Source organism: Eretmochelys imbricata, chromosome 6, assembly GCF_965152235.1.
Source record: "Eretmochelys imbricata isolate rEreImb1 chromosome 6, rEreImb1.hap1, whole genome shotgun sequence".
Taxonomy (NCBI): domain Eukaryota; kingdom Metazoa; phylum Chordata; order Testudines; family Cheloniidae; genus Eretmochelys; species Eretmochelys imbricata.
This window is the reverse complement of record NC_135577.1, coordinates 47669641-47686513: the sequence shown is the minus strand read 5'-3', so window position 1 is coordinate 47686513 and position 16873 is coordinate 47669641. Positions and strand designations below refer to the sequence as shown.

Sequence of the window (16873 nt, the reverse complement as noted above, 5' to 3'; positions counted from 1 at the left end):
AATGGTACTGAGTTTTCTTACTAGTTTCAAATTTTAACCCACAGTATGCATACAGCATAACAGGTAGCTACAACACAGGTTCCCCAATTGGCCTTGTCAGTATTCCTCAACTGTAACATGGAGGACTGTCTTTTCAAGGTTTGGAGAGTAGAAGTCTCCGTGGTTAACCATTCTTTTCTGCTGAACCTGCCAACGTTGGTGCCAATTAATATTAATAAGTTCTTTGAGATATGGGCAGATATCCATGGGAAGCTAGACTGAAACCAACAACTCATTCAGCTGAAGCTACTGTTGGCCAAGACATCCAAATGGGTATAGTCTACGTCTCTACCAGCCTTAACAAGACTTCAACCAATGGTGAAAGGCTCCATATCACAACTTCTATTTAGTGTCTTTCTTTATGTTAAGTTTAAATGTTTGGGAATGATGGTTATAGACAGATATTTGTGGGTTGCACAAATATTGCTTAATTATATTATAAAACAGTTCTAGGTTTTTTAGAAAATTCCAATATGTAGCATTGTTTACTCTCTCCCACTGAGGAGTTGAATCAGTAGTGTACTATGAGTTGTCTTTTTTTTTTTTTTTTTTTTTAAGGGAGGATGTAGTAAGTTCATCTGAGTTGTATATTTAATTCTGATTAAAGTGTTTATTGTCAAATTTGTTTCCCTTTTTGATAGTGTATAGACTGTGTCACAACATCCATTCCAGATCTGGAGTTTTCATCAGATTTCACTTTAATTATTACTGAAAACACTGTGTGTACGGTAAGGCAACTTATTCTTTCTAACATTGTCCTTGATTGGCAGGCCAGTGCATTCATTAAAGTGCTGATAATAAATGAATGTAACTATTGCCATTAACAGTTCATCTGTGCATTTACAGAGGTGTGAAACTGGTCCTTTAAATAGATTAATGCATTTTTTAGCTGTTACTATTTGGGTATCCATTATTAGTGGAGTCTGAAAGGACTGCCAAGATTCCATACATACGGTTTTCACAAGATGGTGCGTGAGAGGGAGGTACAGTGTTTCACTGAAAGTTTTGTTACTTTTCACCTGCATTGCACCTGTTTTGTCTGCATTTAGCTTTAAACAATTGCTGATTGCACTCAGGCACTGGAGTAGCTAGAGAATATAATGCTGTAAAATATCAAACCTTTTCTAAACTCCTATGTCTGTACATAGCTGTTTGTACTACTTTTGTCTATCATCCCGAGTCATGAGATATACCTAATTCATTTATTGTGCATCTTAAGAGGCACCTTACAAGGCTGTAGAAAACATGTACATGTAATCAGACAATTTAATATATACACTCCATGTGCAGAATTAAGGTTGTTAAAATTGAATTTCCTATCTCTTGGGGCTTATCACATCAACCTTAATGTTTTCTTATAGTTATTTAATCATTTGTTATGGCACCATTAGTGAGGGCCATTGCTCTTGTGCTGGGTGCTTTCAGTAGAAACATTTCTGTGGGCTTGTGTTCACAGCAAGTTAAGTGAGCTGCAAGCCAGCATGTGAATCTACAACACACTTTCTTGCCATTCATTAACTTGCCATGTGGACCCACTATGGCGCACTAACAGTTCCGTAATTGCCGTAGTGTGCCGTACTGTTGGAAGGGTGTACATCAAAGCATGCTATGGAACTTCTACCCTGCCATAGCAGGGTCCACATGACGAGTTAGTGCACGGCAAGCTAATGAGCTGTAGATTCACATACTGGCTTGCTGCACACTAAACTTGCTGTGTAGACAAGCCCTTTTTAAAGTACAGAAGTACTTTAAATGTTCAGAAGTACAATGCAAAACTATAGATCAAATATACAGGCATAGCCATCGGTCACAGGCACTGTGCACGTAAGTGGAATTATTTTTAATGCCTGATTTCTTATTTAAATGTGTATTTCAAATGCAGCCTTGCAAAATTATCATGAAAAGATTTAAGTTCAAGCACAAAATCTACCAGACCAGCTATTACCATGATGGAGACAATAGTGGCTTAGGGGGGAAATCTAGTGAAATTTTACTTAAAATTACCCTGGGAAAGCAGGTGCACACAATTTTGTAAAGTTTCCTTAATATGTAACTGCTTGTTAAATGTATACCATAAAAATAAGTAGGAAAGTGTGAATTGCTTCAGTGATGTTACATTTTGAATTTCCTGTCTTCTGTGTACCTGATTTCTCAATTAAAATAGCATTTTTATGCATTTTTTCCAATTAATGTGTATTAGAACAAAAGGGTGAACTTTATTAATAGGCTGTTGTAATAGGTGCTGAAGGCACAGTCCTGGAGCGTGCTGTGCATCTTAAACTCAAATTGATTTTGGTGGGAGTTGTAGATGCCTGCTATCTTGCAGCAAGTGCTCAGTATGTCACAGAATTTAGGACAGAGAGAGACAAACCGAATGTGTAAACAGTAATGTGAAAGGACAGCAGCCTAGTGTACGTGTTAAATTCTATTGCTGCAAGAAAATGATGTGCATTTCTTCTGACATAAGCAGTCACAGATTGGGCAAAAGGATATGTATAGCCATATAATAAATATAGAATTCAAAAACTCACATTAATGTAATGTTAAAATCGAGAAATTAGCTACACAAGTCAGGAAATCTTAAAATCTAACCACTTCCTAGCACTCTACATGTACCTCCCAATAATGCTATTGGCCGTGTGTGTCAAGAGGAGTAAAAATATGCATTGTTGGGTGTTTCTCCATGTTTAGTAAATTGAAATGTTGTGGTTAACATTGTGCTCTTGTTTATTGAATGTGTGTCAAGCAAAGTGAAATGTGCAAATTCTAAGTGCAATTCTGTTATATGCATAAACATTTCATAATAAAATGTTAAATATTGCCTAATTAAAAACTTGAAAACATTTTATTTTTTAATTGTGACAAAATGATTTCTTGAACTTGTAACCAAATAAAAATGCTGGTGTAGGGTGAGACTGATTTTTTTGCTCTTCTTTGAATAATTATGGTCAGTTAGAGAACCCCACGTGGTCTTTGTCGTCCTGTATTGTTTGATAGAGCAAAAAAGGATATCGGTTAAAATATTACTTTCCTCTAATACTGGACCTTTACAAAATCTTCTTCTATTGTTGTGCAACTCTTTTAAGGTAATGTAGGTTAGGTGTTGATTTAAGTTTTGAAGCTTTGTGAGCTCTTGTGGTTTGTTTCTGGAATTTTCTGATTAACACAGGTCTTAAAAAACCAAGTAGAAATCTCTCAAGTATTTTGCACTTAATCATGTCGGATTATTGACATTTTATGAGTGGAATTTCCACTCCTTTTATGATGGAGTGTGGAGGTTTAGTTAGAGGCTGACAGTCCATCTGTCACATCAGGCTGCCTAACCTTGCAGTAAATGAACAATAAAAGTCCATATTTGTATTGAGAATTTTTGAGGTACAGTTCTGTGCTTTGAAAACAGCATTACAAGACTTTCCTTGAATGCATCAGCTTCCCTGTTTTTAATATGCTATTTTATATTTTACACTATAGGAAGAAAATCTAAAAGCTTTTTATGTATCTGACAAAAGTTCTGATAAAAGAAAATGATGTACGTACCTGCTCTGACTTTCGTGTTCTTTAATATAAAAATGACACTGTACTTTGTTGTATGCAGTGTTGTTGTAACTGTCGGTCTGAGGATATCAGAGAAACAAGGTGGGTGGGGTAATAACTTGGATCAACTTCTGTTGGTGAGAGAGACAAGCTTTTGAGCTTACACAGAACTCTTCTTCAGGTCTGGGAAATTGACTAGCTAAATACTAGATGGAAGAGATTGTTTAGCATAAGTAGATGACACATATTTCAAAGGGCCATGCAAGACGAGGTGGCCTGTTAATAGCCCTCCAGTCACAGCGAGGAAAGGAGAGGACGGGGGAGTAGTTGTGGGTTGAGTGTTAATGGGTTATAGATTGTTGTAATAAGCCATAAATCCAGTGGCTCTATTCAGTCCATGCTTTTTAGTGTCTGGCAAAGTTGTGGCTGTGACATGGTACAGTCTAGACTAGTGAGTAGCTGTGCCCTCTATCCTGGGGTGCCCTTTCCACTGTTTTGCTGCTGTAGCCGCCCGTCAGGACTGCTCACAAACAGCCTACGGCATGTAAGGACTAGTCTACGCTGGCAATGCTAAAGCGCTGCCACAGCAAAGCTTTAATGTGCCTTGTGCGGTTGCAGTGCAGCTCTGGGGAAGAGCTCGCCCAGCGCTCTGAAAAAACGACCTCCACGAAGGGCATAGCTACCAGTGCTGGTGCGCTGTCTACCCTGGCGCTTTACAGCGCTGAAACTTGCTGCGCTCAGGGGGGTGTTTTTTCACGCCCCTGCGTGAGAAAGTTGCGGAGCTATAAATTGCCACTGTAGACAAGCCCTAAGTTACTCCCAGCTATGTCCGGGTGCACTTGTAGCCTGCCAGTCACTAGCGCTCTCTAGCCTGAATTACATTGCAGGGTAACCCCAAAACACTCCCAGTCCCAGATTTTCCCCCAGAAATGTATGTTTTGTACTGCCTAGCCCAGGGGTCGGCAACCTTTCAGAAGTGGTGTGTGGAGTCTTCATTTATTCACTCTAATTTAAGGTTTCGCATGCCAGTAATACATTTTAACGTTTTTAGAAGGTCTCTTTCTATAAGTCTATAATATATAACTAAACTGTTGTGGTATGTAAAGTAAATAAGGTTTTTAAAATATTTAAGAAGCTTCATTTAAAATTAAATTAAAATGCAGAGCCCCCCCCGACTGGTGGCCAGGACCCGGGCAGCGTGAGTGCCGCTGAAAATCAGCTCATGTGCCACCTTTGGCACATGTACTATAGGTTGCCTACCCCTGGCCTAGCCCTTTCTTAGATAATACAAGCATATATAAAGTCCATCGTTTTTATTAATAGCAATAATATGCACAAATCTTACCTCAAGTGGAGTTTCCCAAACGTTTCTATTCAAAGACACTGGTTTAGATAAAAGAAAAGGAGTACTTGTGGCACCTTAGAGACTAACCAATTTATTTGAGCATGAGCTGTAGCTCACGAAAGCTCATGCTCAAATAAATTGGTTAGTCTCTAAGGTGCCACAAGTACTCCTTTTCTTTTTGCGAATACAGACTAACACGGCTGTTACTCTGAAACCTGGTTTAGATAAACTTGTTTTATTGTTAAAATCTCTTTGCAGTTAATTAAAGTGAATACAAGTAATGCTGAATAAAAGGCAGAAATGGTTACAAGACAGATAAAGATAAAAAGCCACTGGTGCCTAACTTACCTTGAGTTTAACATGTTTTGTTAAGTTTTTCTCACCACATGCTCTCAAGACTCTTACTGGCCGAACTCCTTAGGCCAGGACTACTCCTTCTGTGTAATGGCTGCTTCCTTTATTCCTTCTGGTTCAGTGAATTGATGGACAGAGAGAGAGAAGGGGGTGGGGGTCCATTGGGGTGTCTGCCGCTTCTTTATATAGTTCTGTCTTCCGTTTGAGAACCATTTCCAGCTGGGAGCATAGCACCAGGCAGACTTTTCTTCCTGCCATTCAATAGCCACTTAGCAGGTAATGGCCCATTGACCTTGTTTACACCTGGCTTGAGGAACTGGTTTGGCCACTCCCCAGACTTCGAACATGTTTTAGTAACATCATACAATGGAATCTTATAACTTTACATACAATGTTGCTACACATATTTTACCAGGACAGTAATGACCAGCAAATTGAGTTCTCAAATGATCCCCTCAAAAGGCATACTTTTTACAAAGACTATTACAATAGCTCATTTTTTTGAAAGTGTTCTGCAGGTTTCCTTTGAGGATGTGGACTGATAGCTCAGATACAGAGAGATCACTTTGTGATGAGGTGGTATTTGTCTTTTTTCATTTTCCTGTGTGTGTTCGTTCACGAGCATAGTGATTGTCTGGTTTCACTCGCATAGCTGCTGTTAGGGCACTTGTACCTCACTCTGTGCGCTACCACATGCTGATATAGGCATGTGTTGGACCCATGCATCTTGAAAAGTGTGTTGGGGGGTGTTGATCATAATAGCGGTGAAGATATCTGCTGATTTTGCATCTGTTGTCCTGATAGGCTTCTGTGCTACTTTGAGGTACTGTGTCCTAGTCTGTTAGGAGCTTGCTGCTGATCTTGGAGAGATTAGGGCATAGTTTGGAGTCCAGAAGAGGTGGTTCAGGAAAGATTTCTTTCAGAATGGGGTCCCCATCGCATATGGATTGTAGGTGTTGGATACCCTATATTGGTTCAAGTGTTCAGTGTTAGGTGACAACTAGGAGTGCAGTTGGAGGTGGTTTTATTTCTGTAGTGAAGCAGGTTCTCTCTGGCTATTTTGGTGGTCCATTCCGTAATTTATTTATTAAATAAATATGATAAATTCATGCTGAATCCTCTATCAAAAACTTGGCATCAAAGGCTGAGTTTCTATATAAAGAGAATTGCAGGTGGTGTGGGGGGGGTCTAACTTTTGAGGTCAGGCTTTAGCGATGTAGCACAGTAGGTCAGGCTCAGTAACTTAGGAGACTATATCATTTTCAAGAGACATGGGGCAGGTCTACACTAGAAATTTACATTGGTGCAGCTGCACGCTGTAGCGCGTCTGGTGAAGATGCTCTAAGGTGACGGGAGAGAGCTCTCCCATTGGCTTAACTCGATCTCCATGAAAGGCTGTAGCTATATTGACAGGAGAAGCTCTCCCACCAACATAGTGCTGTCTACACTGGCGCTTAGGTCAGTATCGCTGCATCACTCGGGAGCGGATTATTCACACCCCTGAGTGACGTAGTTATACCAAAGTTATTTTGAAGTGTAGACCAAGAATTTAAGATCCAGTCTCTTTGAATTAGGCATATTTGAAATTTTTTCCCAGGCTGACCTTAAATAATCAGTTTAATTTATTGACTACAATTAGTCCCTCTGTTTTAATAAATCATTTAGTTCTAAATGGGAAACATTGTTTTAAGAGAAGTTTATCTATCCCAAACATTTAAGGTTGTTTTGTTTAATAAAAATACATTTTATATGCTGAAATTTTATAATTAAATTCCAGTTACCATTCTATTGCAGCTTGACACAAATCATGAGCAAAAAGTTAATTATCTAGTAAATATATCAATGTATCATTCACCATTCACTAACATACTAAAAATGTACAGTTTATAAGAATCTGAAAATATTAAGCTATATAGTTGCTTAAATAAATATCTGTCCTCCTAGGTAGCAAAAAATGTACCAACTGTAGTGTAAAGGCTCTATTTAGTTGTAAATCAACATATTTTAGTGATATATCAGCCAATGAGAATGTGCCTTTCATTAGAAAATAACTGAAATACAAATGGAGAAGTTGATTAAAATTGATTTAAATCACAGCTTTCCACTTAGTGATTTTAAATCGGTCCACGTTGCCTTTAGTTGACTGGTATGTCAATCGAAATATAATCAGTCTTGCACTTCATCCACTGCAAGTGTTACTGAAATCTGATTTGAGGTGTATTCTAGAGGATTGATCCATCCTTCCTTCTAGAAGTTACTATTTTACTCCACAGTCCCTTGCTTCCAGAAGCCCAAGAGCCCAGGCACTTCATTAATTTCTGTCAGCAAAACTGGCACACCAGTGTTTATTTTATGAGTACCTTATAAAAGCAACTAAATGCAGTACACGTGGATGTTTTTTGCATTAAGTGTAATGGAGCTGACTGGGCCATGAGAGAAACACTGAAGTTGAGCAATGGGGACAGTGAGCTGTGGAGGCAAAACTGAAATAGATGTCAGAAAAGTAACCCACTATTAAATGCAACATTGCTGAAACTGATTAACTTCATTTATTTGGGGGCTGGGGTAGAAGATTTCAGTAACACTAACTTTTTTTTATTTCCGCCTTATACTTTTAATAAGATATTTCAGATAGTTAAGTAATGCAGATTAATGGAGAGACTTAGGGAATGTATCAACTACAATTAAACACCTGTGTTAGCTGACTTGGGCTCCTGGGACTCAAGCCGCAGAGCTATAAAACTGCAGTCTGGATGTTGAGGCTTGAGCTGGGATTTGGGGATCCTCCCCCACTAAAGCTTAGGGTTAGTAGAACTCAAGATAGCAGATCCTGGGTTTGTTAACCTAGGGCTTGAGCGTCTACACTCATTTATAACCACAGATTAGGAATTGTTGAACCCAGGTTCCCAACCTGGGGCTGCAGCATCAACACTGAGTTATGCAGGTACGAGTCCAACCACCCATATCCCAGACTTTCTAGCGTCCTCCCCAAATGTAGCTGCTTTAGCTTTTTGTTCGTGGTGTGGTGTAGGAAAACTTGACTGTCCAGGGGACAAAGAAAGTCAGCCCACGGGATTGTGGAATACTTTTGATAGACTCCCAGAGCATGGGTTCAGTGGGGCTGCATCTACACTGCAAAGCAATATGGCTTGAACGCTAGGTTCCAACTTGACTCAGGCTTGGACCGTCCATCCCCATAGGGTCCTGGGACTCTTGGTCTGAGCCTTGGGTTAGCACAATTTACGTGGAGATGGAAGCGAAAGTAAGTTTTGAGCCTGAGTTTGATCTCTGGGTTTACAATGCAGTGTAGACATACCCTTAATGTCACCCTGTTTAATGTGCAGTGTTTATGGATCAGCTACTACTCCAACTGATCCTGTGAATTTTTTTTATTTATTTATCCTATAATATCCATGAAAAAGAACTGATTTTTTTTGTTTCTTTAAATAGTCATGTTTCTTAATATTATTCTTCAATTGTTCAAACAATTAAACACAATTTTGCAGAGTTTTTGGGAAGCGTTTTTCATTTGACTTGGGAAATATGTGAAGGTTAAGTCAAATTAAATGTTTAAAATTGACTATAAACTTATTATTTAATATTAGATGTATCTGGATCTTCATCTTCAAAGCTCTTCGAAAGCATACATTTTCAAGCCTCTACTCTGGCAAAGTTTTCTCTTTCCATTGTTTTCTCTTCATTTCTTCCAATTAAATCTCTTAGAGGATTAAGCTTTTGCTTTCTTGGCATCACCTTGATTTTTAAATTCTGCTCTCAAACCCTCTGAAAATTCTCTGAGAGCGCAAAACAGTCTCAAGCTGATCATAATGAATCAGTTCTAAATGCTTTTGGTGCAGATTAACCTAATTTCAACCTCACAAAATTAATCTGCTTAAAAAAAACCCTAATTATCTTAAAAAGCACATCTTTCCTGTTAGAGAACTAAATTTGTCCTTGCAGATTTTAATGAGACATTTGGCTGAAATCAGTCAATAGATTCTGTTAGGAAAATATGCCGTCAATTGAATTTGAAAGTTCAGTGTTTGCTATTAATTGTATGCGAGTTTTGAGATTAAAATATAATGGTTTATTACCCTCAGATCAATTGATGAACTTTCTCTTTTGTTTGAATACTTCCCCCATGATCCTGTCAAGGTTGTTTGGTTCTTTCCTTGCTGAATGGCAATGTCCCATGGGAGGAAAATGGCAGTGTCTGTTCATTACTCCCAGGAGAAGTTGTCAAAGAGCAGGTTATGCATTTTTATTGAAAGGGGATGGACAACGGTAAAATGAATAAGAGGACATTATTGATATACTAAAATCTCAGTGATTTAAAATACAAATTCAGTTAATTTTGATTAAAGTAATTTTAATCAAAGGATAGTTGTATTTATAAAAAAATTAGAATTTTGAGCAATGTCAGTTTCTGCACTTAAGAACTCATTTGCCAGTTACAATAAGAGGTATTTGAATACATAGGTGTTAATTTGAACCATAATCATATAATTGAATATCTTCAGACTCAGGTTGGAAACCCAAGCCTTCCTTAGTGTGTATCAACGTCAAACACATTCTAGAATCCACTTTTTGTTTTAAATTCAGTAATTTATGCATCGCTATAGCATACTATTAAAAATGACTTATCTTCATAATCAGTTTGTGCCAAGAAGACTATACAATAGGGCATCTCAAGATCTGTATTCTTTTTTACAGAAATAGTTTTTAAAATATCTGTTGTATTTCTGAGATATGTAGTAACTTTCTCTGCTGCATGGATTACAAGCATTCCATCTCCATGCTTGGATAAACTCCATCAAAAGCACATTATCCTCCTACTTCTGTGGCCAGCTGCCTAATTGTATCTGCTATAGCCACACGCTGTTGGAACGTGATACCAGTGATGAGCAAAAATGATAAATTACTCCCTGCAGGTGATAGTGATGATGATAATTTTTAATTTCCTTGATCCTTAAGTGAATTGGTAAGGTTGTCTTTACCACTTCTCATGGGGTCTCAAGCAGTCTTATTTGTGTAGATCAGATGAGATTCTGTATATTTACAAGGCAATTTTCTTTACAGAAAGACTTCCTATAATATATTTGAATCAAAATCCAATTGTTTTCATTTCAGCTCACTAATCATAAAATAAGACTAAGTGTAAATGTAAGAACTATTCATTGGATATTTAATTGCTGCAACATAAGCCATGTGTTAGCTTTTTTTGTATCTTAATATTTGTGGTGACTTTACATGCATTATTTGAGTGAAAATTACCTACCTCTCCCTATGGCAATTCATTAAAATATCTGTAGTTTGTGACAAATATTTGTTCTTGTAATTTGTGCTGGAAGGGTACAGATTATGATTTCTTTCTGAAGCTGTATTTGCAGTCTCCAAATTGAGCAGTGTTTAGGATGCTAATACCCGTTTTTATAAATATAGGTTATTTACACATTTAGTGTAATTTAGAGTTTAAGCAAACTATCCTGGCTATGTTATGTTGCAGTGACCATATTCTGTGCATAAATTCATCTATTTTGTTTATAGATTAAAGATCACATTTGCTGTTTGAGGAGGTTTCACTTTTACTTTCCTGTAGCTGATTGAAATGATGCTGACCGCTGTGAAATGCTGTTTTGCCAGTCAGTTATGAATAGTACTTTGCTTCTTAATTAACCTGGCTGCTTTAGCTTTGAGATGGCTTTAATCTTTTTCTTAGCATTTTTTTGTCCTGACAAGATATTTTTGGCAAACAAGAAGCAGAATAATTTTGCTGCTGCGTTTCCTAACATACAGAACCCTTTCAAAGCTCATGGCAGGCTACAGCTTCAGTTATTTATTACCAGTCTAGAAGGCATTGTTTTCAGTTTCCTAGTGCGTATTGTTCAGAGACTAATACTTGAATGCCTCTTCCAGAGAAATGCTAAAGTTCATGGTGATTAGTCCTCAAGGGAACTATAGATGGGCTGTCAAAGGTGAAGTAACAAGGTAGTAAAATTGCAACAGAAGAAATTAGCTAGAAATATTTGACAAAAGAGTGGAGGACTGTTACTGTTTGATTACCTCAGCTTTTTCCCAACCTTGTTAGATAACGTTCACCTGTTTATAGCTAGTCTCTGAACTGTTTTAAAAACTAAGAGCTAGAAAATGAACAGTAAAAGTGATTTGGGAATTACTATTTTTATCTTCTTTGGCACAAATTCTGCTTCTGCTCCCCTGGCAGCAGCTCTGTTGAAGACTGACCCTGTGGCAACCTGAATGGGGTGACTGAGTATGAGTGGGAAGGACAGTCAGAGGATCTGCTGCTCCTCCAGTGTCCAGCAGTTGCTGTTTTAGTTATTGGGCTGAGCCTCTGAAGTAGCTCTACCAGCTTGCCAAGATGTGTCCATCACACTTATCCTTTCTGCCCATCTGTGCAATGCTCAGCTACTTCATGCTTGGCATTGAGCAGAGAATTAGGGCATTAGTAGTTTTCATGTAAAATCTGCTTAGTGACAAGTGTGCACCCTATCCTCCAGCACTAAAGACTCAACATGAGATCAGAAACTTTTATTTCTGTCATCCAGGTAGCTTTCCATCAAAGTCAGTGGGAACTGCACACAACCTGGCCCTCTGTCAGAAAAATGGAGCGGGTGTGACTTGGAAATAGACTGTAAGCAGATAGTTGAATTAGAAAGTGCCAATTTTACATGGTCCAATCTCCTGTATGTAACTGCACTTTATTGATACAAATACTGCAGATGAGAATCCTAACCTACATCTCTAATCCTCTTGTTTTTTTTCAGATATCTGGTATATAATGTTAAATAACATTGCTGCCGTGGTTACAGAATCTGTCAACTCCTACTAGTGGCTGATAACCTCTAGATGAAAATTATATGCATAAAATTAGGACAATGTTGGTTTTCTTCCTGTAGCTGTTTTGGGGCCAACGCCCAATTCTGATTTGGTGATTTCATCCAACATACATTCTTTGACCTGCTAATAAGATGGGGAAAGGTTTTGGGCAACTTGGATAATTACACTGATTTATTTGTGACTGTAGTTCTCAATAGAACACAACAGGCCTTCAGTATTTATGTAACAGCACAGAAAGTTGTATATTTCAAGGGAGAGGGGTCTTTTTCAAAATCTCAACCTTACCTGCTAGCTGTTAAAAAGCTGTAAGTGGGGAAACCTGAGGAAAACATGTGGACACGCACTTTATTTTTTTTTTTAAGTTCTTAGAAATATATTGTGAGAGGGAAAACTGTTCTGGAAAGAGCCTGAGAAAATGAATATTGTGTTCTTATTTATAAAAAATTATAATACTTGGCATATATGCTACTAAGGTTGGAACAATGCTTTTGGTTTTAGAACTTAAATTGTACATCATTGTTCATAAGGATTTTGATCTTTGCAAGTTTGTGCTTAATTGTTTTGAAGGGTTGCCTAAAATGTTTGAACATTTAGCAACGTCTGTTCTATCAATTAAATAGATTTTAAGAGTAGGCTTTGTGTTCTGAGCCTTTTAGGAATATGTTAGTAAATACCTTTATTTTATGTCCTGTAGACAGGAGATTAAATGTCAGTCTGAGAACATGTTATAAGTGCAGGGAGTTCTTGTTCAGTGTTCATTTAGATCAGTGTTAAACTGTTAAATAGTGTTTTCAGTAACTAAGACTTACATTCCAGTTGGGAGTCTACTCCACTGAATGATTTTGTAGTCTTGGCATGATTTCAGTAATGCAGCTTTCAGAATTAAAAGTAATTAGTTATATTAACTGAGTTTAGTGAGTCTGATTTTATTGCATAAGTAATAAAAAGAGGCAAACGTCGTTCTGAATGTTACTGTGTGTATGGCTCAGTGGTGAAGGAAAGGATAAAAAAGGAAATCAACAGTGGGAAAACATAGCTAACTGTTGGAGTATAAGGAGTATCTCACCACTGTGTTATGATCTTCATTTATGGACTCAACTAAGCAACTGTAGCATCTCCCGAATCATACTTGGGTGACTTCTGTTTGAGTGTCAGAAATCAATTATACTGCCGGTCATGTTGAGTCTTGCTTCATGGCAGTCAACATATGCTTCCTACATCAATGGTTTTGTAGTCTCAACAGAAGGTTATTATGAAAACTCGCTTAACAATTCATACTGTTTCTCTTGGCATATTTAACATGTGTTAATATGCTAATATGTTTTGATTTATTGATCTTTTAAAATGTATTAAAATTCTATTCAATGAAGACGTCCTAAAAGGAAAAAGATGTGTCCTACTTTAGGAAAACAAAGTTCATGGATAGGTGATTCTCATAGTCACTAGCTAAGTGACTTATTTGGCCAGTTGACAGTATTTTTCTAAAAACAAGCTGTTATTAAACCTGGGATTGACAGAAATTAGGGTTGTCAAGCGATTAAAAAAATTAATTGCAATTAATCACACTGTTAATAATAGAATACCATTTATTTAAATATTTTTGGATGTTTTCTACATTTTCAAGTATATTAATTTCAATTACAACAAGATATTTACATGCCAGAAACGCTCAAGATTCATATGTCCCTTCATGTTTAAGCCACCATTCCAGAGGATATGCGTCCATGCTGATGATAGGTTCTGCTTGATAAAGATCCAAAGCAGTGTGGACCGACACATGTTCATTTTCATCATCTGAGTCAGATGTCACCAGCAAAAGGCTGATTTTCTTTTTTGGTGGTTCAGGCTCTGTAGTTTCCTCATCGGAGTGTTGCTCTTTTAAGACTGCCGAAAGCATGCTCCATACCCCATCCCTCTCAGATTTTGGAAGGCACTTCAGATTCTTAAATCTTGGGTCAAGTGCTGTAGCTATCTTTAGAAATCTCACATTGGTGCCTTCTTTGCTTTTTGTCAAATCTGCTTTGAAAGTGTTCTTAAAATGATCAGCATGCTGGGTCATCATCTGAGACTGCTATAAAGTGAAATATATGGCAGAATGTGTGCAACTCAACTTAGATTTTTTTTCTGGTGTTTTCACTTTGTCAGTTTGGTTGTGTTAATATAAGTTTATGCGTACTTAAAGGTAGCAAAAGTCATTTGTTCTCAGTATTTAAAGGGACACTGAAGAAGATTGATAATAGAAGCCTCTTGGGCTCTGCACTGTGAGGCTTCCAGAGAAATGAATAACACCTCAGAGAAAATGATAGTGCCGTATCTCTGTCCTGTTCCACAGGCATGTCAACAATACCTCATCATCAGTAGTATCTGTCTAGTAGTCCAGAAAGAATTTGCATGACTCAGTAGACCTTTGTCCATTCTAAAGAGATTGTGGATTAACAAAAGCAGTTTGACAGAGGTCAAGATAATCTGAAGACTCCAGGCCTTGACAAAACATTGTGGATCTTCCAAGGAAAAGATCAATTAGAGACCAGCCTATAATTTAGCTGCGATTCTCAACATGGAGTGATGGCCCTTGAGAAACTGAACAATCACTGCTTTGAGAGGCTGGCATGTATAGCTCCTGAAGGGAGTCATTGACAGTGTGTCTCCTTGATGTGGTTTCCCTTCCAAGAGGAATATTTGCCCAAATGGGAGCTTAAAGCTCTCCAAGAATTTCTAGACTGCCATTAGTTGAAAATCAAATAAGATGGCTAGACGTAGATGGATCCATCTTAAGAGATGCCATATTCTCCATTTATTACCTGGTCTGTTCAAGTTTTAGTCTGGAGAGGGGAAACATGAGATTGCGCAGTGATGAAATATTTCACGTACATGATACCCATTTCTACCAGTCACATGTTTTGTCTTCTAGAAGATACTTAACTGTGTTCTTCTACACAGCCAATTTCTTTGAGTCAGTACTGAAAGCATAATGCTTGATTTATGATTTATGTAATCACTTTCATAGCAAGAGACTGGTATTCTAACTAGACATTAAGTAAAAGGTAAAATGCTGGGCTGTGAGTAGGAAACTTCTTTCAGACACAAATATTTATAACAAAAGCAAGTTAGTTGCACTAGGGAGGAATGTGATTTGAAACAATGAACTAGCCTTCATGTGGAGTCCTGCTTGAATGTACCAGAAGAGACATGAGGGAAATCTCTATTCGATATCTTAGTGGGTGGAGATTCCCCAGCTGCCAGCCTGACAATCTTACACAATAGACTCTTTATAGGTCTCAGCATCTTGTTTCTGAGGCTGACTCTTGGACTGCGTATCTATAGCCTGCCTTCAGGACACATTTGTCAAGCATTTTTACATTACTTTCTTAATAGAAGATGATGGGAAACAAGTCTGGGAGGAGGGGGGTGGAAGGTGCATTACATTGTCCATCATTTTTTAGCAGCCTCCTCTTTATGGGGATGGGTTTACTTTTCCCTTTGGATCACTGAGGCTTCTTGAACTCTTTTTCCTCTGTGAAAGCAAGACACTTTAATTTTTAAAGAAAAAAAATTACTGGTCTCTTAAGCTGCTTTTGGTGTAAATGTTTGTTCTTCTTTTTCTGTGGAAAGTCCTCCTTTAAGGTCAAATCTTGATGTAGTTTTTTAAATTGGGTATTGTAACGGGGTGCACTCACCTCTCGTGACCTCCCCCTTGGCCGAGTGCATGTGCCTGTGCTCTCGCTCTCTGAGTATCCCTGCTCTGGGATAGAGCAGTGCCCCAGGGCTCCCTTCCTGGAGACAATGTCTTCGCCCTCTTCGGCTTCCTGGCTCCAGCTCTCCAGCTGGGCCACTATAGTGCAGTTCCCCCTCTGGGGTGCCTCGATGTCCAGGCCACTAGCCGCTGGGGGGTGGGAGGGATCCCAGCCCAGAGACCCTGTAAATAGCAGTCATCTGCTGTATCCCTTTAACTATGCCAAACATAATTCCCTGGGCCACTTCCCCACAGCCCGATGCCATCTTCACCCTTACCTCAGGGCCTTGTCCTAATGGAGTCCCAGCAACCAGCTCAGGGCTCCTTCTCGCTCTCCCCGGCTTCTGTCAGTGCTGCCCCGTCCAGGGTTCTGTAGCTCCGTCAGCCAGCCACATACCATCCATGCTTAGCAAGGAACTGAACTCCTTCTGGCCCAGCAGCTCTTCTTATACTAGGCTGCTGGGCCCTGATTAGCTGTCCCCCACACAGCCACTCTAGGCAGCTTTGACGACCCTCTCCACTGCCCTTTTTTGGGGAGGAGAGTTTCATGGTGTTCTTCCTGCTGGGGTACAGTGAGCAGCTGTGGAGCCACTGCATAGACACTAGCTGCTGAAGTAGTCCATGTGGGACACTTCAGAAACTCCTTTTCCTTACCGCTGTATGTGATAGGAGATGAGAGACCCTGTGCTGGCTCTGCCCTGCCCTCCATGGACAGGGAGCGTGTGTAGAATAGGCTCCATGTCATTCAGGTGGAGGGAGGAAGAGAAGGAGAAACACCCTATCCACAGCCCCTCTTTGTGTATAATTGCACCATAGATGCATGTTATAGCAGCCACAGAAGAGAGAGCTGGATTTACCCATTTATGTGTGTGTACCTAAAGAAATTACTGTTGTAATATTAAATTAGGCTTGAATAAAGACTGGGAGTGGTTGAGTCATTACACTAACTAAAAACTATTTCCCCATGCTAATTTTCCCCCTACTGTTACTCACACCTTCTTGTCAACTGT

At 38.7% G+C, this 16873-nt stretch overlaps 1 protein-coding gene across 1 annotated transcript in view; it reads left to right on the top strand.

Annotated features, from left to right (window-relative positions):
• The window catches only part of PRMT3 (protein arginine methyltransferase 3), a 102673-nt gene that overhangs the window by 66561 nt on the left and 19239 nt on the right, over nt 1-16873 (top strand). The window contains exon 13 of the mRNA XM_077818499.1: nt 681-767. Coding sequence (XP_077674625.1) covers nt 681-767 — 87 coding nt within the window. The remainder of the gene's footprint in view (nt 1-680; nt 768-16873) is intronic.